Consider the following 5998-nt stretch of genomic DNA (forward strand, 5'->3'; position numbering starts at 1 on the left):
TCAATGGAGTTCCTTTTGTTTTTTGTCCATTCGATTAGATCTGTGTGTCAATATTTTTTCCCATGTTTATTATCAGGTTGGTGGAAATTTTAAATTGCAATTAATAATCTAGAATATTCACTATAATAATAATAAAACCCAAATCACATCACTTGGATCTGCTCTCTTGTAATCTTGCCACCTCCCGTTCGCCATTTAGAACTTGGTGATTCTTGCTGATGAATTGTGATACATTTGCTGCTGTCGCCGTGGCGAGGTTGGGATCTCTCGCTATAGCCGCCGTGATGGCGCTCATCCTGTCAGCTACGGTCGCTGGCAGCATCGCCGGTGCTGTTTGTGGTAGGCAAAATCCCTCAGCTTTTGGCATTTGAAGCCCCACGGACTTTGACTCCGTCTGTGACTGCCCCAACAACATACCTTCAGCGCCGTCGACGAACTGCGCCGGAGGTGGCATCAGAGATTGCAAAGCATTCGAACCGCGGGTGAGGTCCAACAAAACCGTCGGAAACTGCGTCGAGGGCGATATGGTCGCCACGCCTGAGCAGCTGGGGCTCGTCCTTGTGAACGAGGCAGGGTCGATCTGCCCCTCGGGTTTCGACGTCGTCGTCGATCCTGAGAGGAGCATTGACATTGCGGAGGACGTAGCTGCCGCCATCTTCTGGGCGCCCGGGGGAAGCTGGTGGCTGTGTTTGCCCTCGTACGTGATTATCAACACTGATACGTCATCGGCGCATCTCTGCACCTGTAAATCACCGGCCAAATTATAAAGAAATTAGTCCAAAATGTAAATATTTTTCTCTTTGTTAATTAAGCGTCACTGCTTTTCAGAAATTATCGCAAGGGCGCTTCATTTGTTGTTCTCTATCCAATTTGTAGTTGAATCAGTCCGTGTTCATAAAGAAAATGAACCATCATCTTCATCTGCTGTCAATTCTCATCCGCTGACCTCGAGGAGTTGGTACTTCACAGTGTGGAAGAGTTTGAAAAGAGACGGTCACACCAAAGAAGCATTAGGGTAGTCATGATGAAGAGATGGGGCGACGGCAGAAAAGGCCTAATTTTGGAGAAGATAATGAAGGTGGAGCAAACTATTCAAACTGGTTCAACATATATAGGTACAAAATAAATGAGTTCTTTTGCTAAAAAAAATGCACCTTAATTCGATAATGATGTTTTAATTAAAATTTTGAGACAATTGGTAATGCTTAATATTCAACAAAAAGAGTTTCATTACCTGTTTGCGCACGGGGCAATTGGGTGCCAAGGTGCATTTGAAGTACGCCCTTGGGAATGGGTTTCCTTTGGCCATCTTTTGTCCGTATTTCCGCCATTGGCATCCATCAGGAATCTGAGAAAAACATGTTGTAACTAGTCTAAAGTAGTTTGAGGCTCATAAGTACTAATCTTAATAACAACAACAACAACAACAACAAAAAGCAGTTTACTATGAATTTTATTTCATTGGTTAAATTAGATTTCATCAGTGTCAATTGCATTATTGTTAGAGTGGCAACAATAATAAGCCTTAAATTACAGCCTCAATACTTCAGAAAAATGAAAATAGAAAAGGAAGAATAAGGTGATAAGAATATGATTGATGATCCCTGAGGACTATCTCCTCTCAAATAGGGGAGTTGTTTAATTGCCTGATTATTGAAGCATAATCGTATATTTAGCACGATTAAGCATGATCAAAACTACTGGATATATAGGGCACAACTGAAAGCTATTATTACAGGTATGGCTGATTCACTAAAAACCGTACCTGTATTTGAACTACTAATTGAAATATTGATAAATATATATCGTACATCCACAAATTAGAAAATTCATCATATAAAATAACCTCTAGATTCAATATAAGTTCTAATGAGTTTGATACTCTTAATGTAAGTAGTCGATCTTCATGCACGTTAAAGCTAACTCAACACCTTAAGATATATACGATTGGGATGGAATTCTCGATGATAAGAGCAAGAATCCCTATCTGCAGTCTTGACAGAATGGTCCATTTGATGATATGAACAGAATGGTCTGCTCCTCCTTCGCTCCACTCAGTAAATTGAGCAGCGATATATGATCCTTTCATCTTTCCTTTTAGCTAGTGCCCTTCGCTGCGCGCCTGTGTGTGTGTGATCCGTCCCTCCACTTGTTATTCCTACAAGTAAACTGAGGATAAATCCATACCATCCTACAAGATTTGTAGATAGTTTGCGTTTACTCCAAATGATAGAAAGGTGAAGGAATGAAGAGAAAGAAAGCAGCGAAATGTAGGGAATACGAGAAGAGCTGTGAAAAGATGAAAAATTGTTTACTTAAGATGATGGAACCTAATAGGAAGGATAGAAATTAAGATTAATATAATAGCTTGAAGCTTTACCACATCCTCCAACATCTCTCTTCCCAACCTATAAATCATCTTCCAAGGCTCCATTGGGTGATTACTAATGTGGTGGATCCGGATTAGCCTTATGTGGCAGGAAGGGTTAAGAAACAAATTGATGTGTCTAAGTCAGAGAGTCAATAGTCAATTTTAGATGGACTAGTGCTCTTATCCCGATCCGAGCCATCTCGATTTCTCAATCATCCTGACCCCTCAGCCGTCTCGAACTAAGCTATCTCGGTCTATTGGCCGGCTCGACCACTCGACCACCTCGAGCTCGGCCACCTCAGTCACTTCATCTCCCTCGACCTCTCGGCCATCTCGACTTGGATCCTCTCGGTCAGTCCCTCGGTCTTCTCGGTCTTTCACCCATCCTGACTTGAACCGTCTCGATCAATTCCTCGATCAGCTCAGCCTCTCACCCATCCCGACTTAAACCGTCTCGGCTCGACCACTCTAGTTCACCTCTTTCCAGTCTCTCGGTCGCTCAACTGCTCAATAGCTTGACAATTTGGTTCTGAAATGAGTCAATTCCTTCACTGCTCATCCTCTGCGAATTCCTCGCCCTGCTCAGTCTCTTGCTCGGTCTCCCTGCCTTATCTCAGCCACTGACCCTCTCTACCACAGAAACTGTCAAAATCCTCCAAGTGTATAAGTTATGCTAAGGGATCAGGACGGTTACGAGGTTGTCAAGTCCGGTTCCCTAAATTCCCTCGTGACTACATATATATACAGTCAAAAGATTAGAATAATCAACATTGTTGAGTCACTGGCCAGTTACGAGGTTGACAGACTTAGTCCCCCCAGATGCCTCATGTCGGGGTCCCAGCTCTGTCAGCAAGCGTCAGAACCTGTCCCCTCTGCCCCAACAGAAGCCTGTCCCAAATTAACGTAGATATTCCTTCTTGTAAGTATATAAACCCTCCCACAGGTATGCAAGACTCTCTCCGCAAATTCAGCAACTTCACATATTATCGTTTCTTCTTCTTCTTCTTGGATCGGTACTAATTTGAACGTCGGAGTGACCTGCCGAAAATCCCCAACGCCTTAGCTAATCCATTTGTCTAGTTTCTTTACTGGTCCCTTCACCGGTGGGAGCAACGGTGCTTGAGTCAGAGATTTGTTGACTGATGGTTTGACCGCCCACAACATCCGACCGAAACAACTACGATGCTTGAGGTCTAGGTCTGAGTGTTGATGACAACAAGAAGGTGTTAGATCAGATGAAATTCATATATATCTCAAAAACGATATGATATAGTCCACTTTGGACCCACACTTTTATGATTTTGTTTTTGGGTTTATTCAAAAGGTCTTATACTAATATAGATATCTCCATCTTATAATTAACCCCTAGATCTTTTTCATGTATTTTCAATGTGAAACTTTGATTGTATCATAACAATCTACCCCTGAAATAAAATACCACTAGGAAGCCCCTCATTAATGGTCCCAACGGACCCCTTATTAGTCTAGGTCCTAACGGACCCCAAGTCTAGGACCCTCTTACTAGGAGCTCCTAAATCATTCCTTTGTGAGGTCCCCACATGGCACCACATAAACCTGTTCTGATACCAGAGTTAGATCAGATGGAATCCATATATATTTTTAAAATGGTATGATATTGTTCAATTTGGGTTCACGTCCTTATAGTTTTATTTTTGGACTTTATGCAAAAGGCCTCATACGAATATAGATATCTCCATCTTATAATTTCAGGATCTTTTTTATGTATTTTTAATGTGAGACTTTTTTATATATTTTCAATGTAAAACTTTGATTGTATCCTAACAGAAGAGTTATGCTTGAGGTTGACTGGAAATGGGAAGAGGATGGCAACATGCATGATGCTTCAAGTTGTATATAAATAATTAAGGAGGTGTAGTGTTAAGGGATATTAAGAGGTGTAATCGTGAGGACGGCTCTATCTCAAGGTCAAAGAGGAGAGGATGAAAATGGCGCTCAAGGTTTGGGGAGGGAGGGGACAAGAGCAAGAGATGCAAAAACAAATTGGATAGTGCGGTGGTAAAGACATAATTAAGATCCGTGAAGGAGCTAGGCTTCCATATAAAATAACATGAAGACTTCTTTTAATTTATTTGAGCAAATTAAAGACCGTGAAAGCCGAAAGGGGATCCTCATACTATTTTCATTTTTTTTATATTTATTTTTTCTATATATATTTGCTTTGATTTATCTTGAAAGCCCAGACCCATATATTCCGGTACAATTTGATGAGTCAAGGTAACCCTAAACCTTAAACGGCGGTTCTAATTCCTAAACCCTAAACGACGGCAAAAAGAGAGGGTAAGTTAAAGTCTTTTTTTCCCAGAATTACCATCGGTGCTTCCGAATGAACTCGAAGAGCAACACGAGCTTTGCTCATCAGGGCTTCCTCAGCTTGCTCATTTATGCTCCTGGAACTGGAGCCGGATTCTCCCTCTGTGGCTTTCCTAGAAACGCAATGCGATTGCACTTCCTTCTCCACGTTGTCTTCGTAGCTTGCCGCCGAGGCTAATAAGTGCGGTGGAACATGTTTCGTCAGCTGCCTAATTGGTACAGTAATTGAATTCTCATCGGTATTCTTCATGTCCTCGATTATGCCATAAACCACCTGGACGACAGGATTAATTAGTTAGCCGCTTTCATAAAACTGCTCTACTTTGATGGATTGATCGATTAATGCGATATTTAATCAAATTAACTAATCGCTTACTTTCAATTGATCGTTGCCTTGGTTTTGTTGCTGCATTGCCTGCATCTTGAGGGTTCTGCTTCTGCACTTGGCTCGCTCTTGCTTCAGTTCCTCCCTCAGCCATTTGTTCTCTTCTTCTAGCAGTTCCAAGTTCGCTTCCACTTCTTCAACCTGAATCAAGAATCGGGCTCTTGCACAAGCAAATGATTTGCATAACTCTCATTAATCCAATATATATATATATATATATTCACTCACCGTTCTCTTACTTGGTTTTTTCACGGTTGGGGACGCTGAACTTCTGGCGTCCGCCGCCGATTGATCGCCGTGGGCCGTGCTGAGATTCAAGTCAGTCTACGCACGTTTCAGGCCAAGAAATCAAGCCACTGAAATTATTAGGATTTATCATCAACATAATCGAGGACAATTAGTAAGTCTTATACATTGACATAAACATGATGGTGGTTAGGAGCCTCTTCTCCACCGGTTGCCGTCTTCGAGCGCTCGCCGGAAAAGAAGTCCAACTCGCGAATAATGGTGCTGCTCTGGGGATGATTGTGGCCGGAGTCCATACCTGGAAGAACACATGATGCATATGAATCAACAATCAAAGAAATATTATGCAGATCGAAAAAAATAAAAATTTGTGCACGGATGTTTATAATTTATATTTTCCCCCTTTTTGTATTTATTTTGAAATTTTAAAAGTAAAAAAATTAGTAAGAGATATGATCTGATTTGTGACGCAGTCAACTTTGACTACTTCTGATTAGAGATATATATAAAGGACAATTTCATCTATATTTTAAATGCAAAATAAGTTAAAACAACAATTTATCGATTCATAAATAATGCTTTTTCTTTATTTTAATGTACCTTTAGTGCTAGCAAAATAAACTAAGCTTTGATTACCAAAATGT

At 41.1% G+C, this 5998-nt stretch overlaps 1 protein-coding gene across 1 annotated transcript; it reads right to left on the reverse strand.

The window, feature by feature from the left end:
- Positions 1 to 148: 148 nt before the first annotated feature.
- Positions 149 to 5650, reverse strand: LOC141823064 (WRKY transcription factor 42-like). The gene is made up of 6 exons (XM_074710333.1): positions 5522 to 5650; positions 5337 to 5432; positions 5100 to 5249; positions 4722 to 4997; positions 1235 to 1348; positions 149 to 742 (listed from the first exon to the last, which is right to left on the reverse strand). Exons 1-6 carry the CDS (start codon positions 5648 to 5650, stop codon positions 149 to 151), a joined length of 1359 nt encoding a protein of 452 aa, XP_074566434.1.
- Positions 5651 to 5998: the final 348 nt, after the last annotated feature.

This window comes from Curcuma longa, chromosome 3 (genome assembly GCF_044706935.1).
Source record: "Curcuma longa cultivar G26 ecotype Majalengka, Jawa Barat chromosome 3, ITB_CL_G26_1.1, whole genome shotgun sequence".
Classification (NCBI taxonomy): domain Eukaryota; kingdom Viridiplantae; phylum Streptophyta; class Magnoliopsida; order Zingiberales; family Zingiberaceae; genus Curcuma; species Curcuma longa.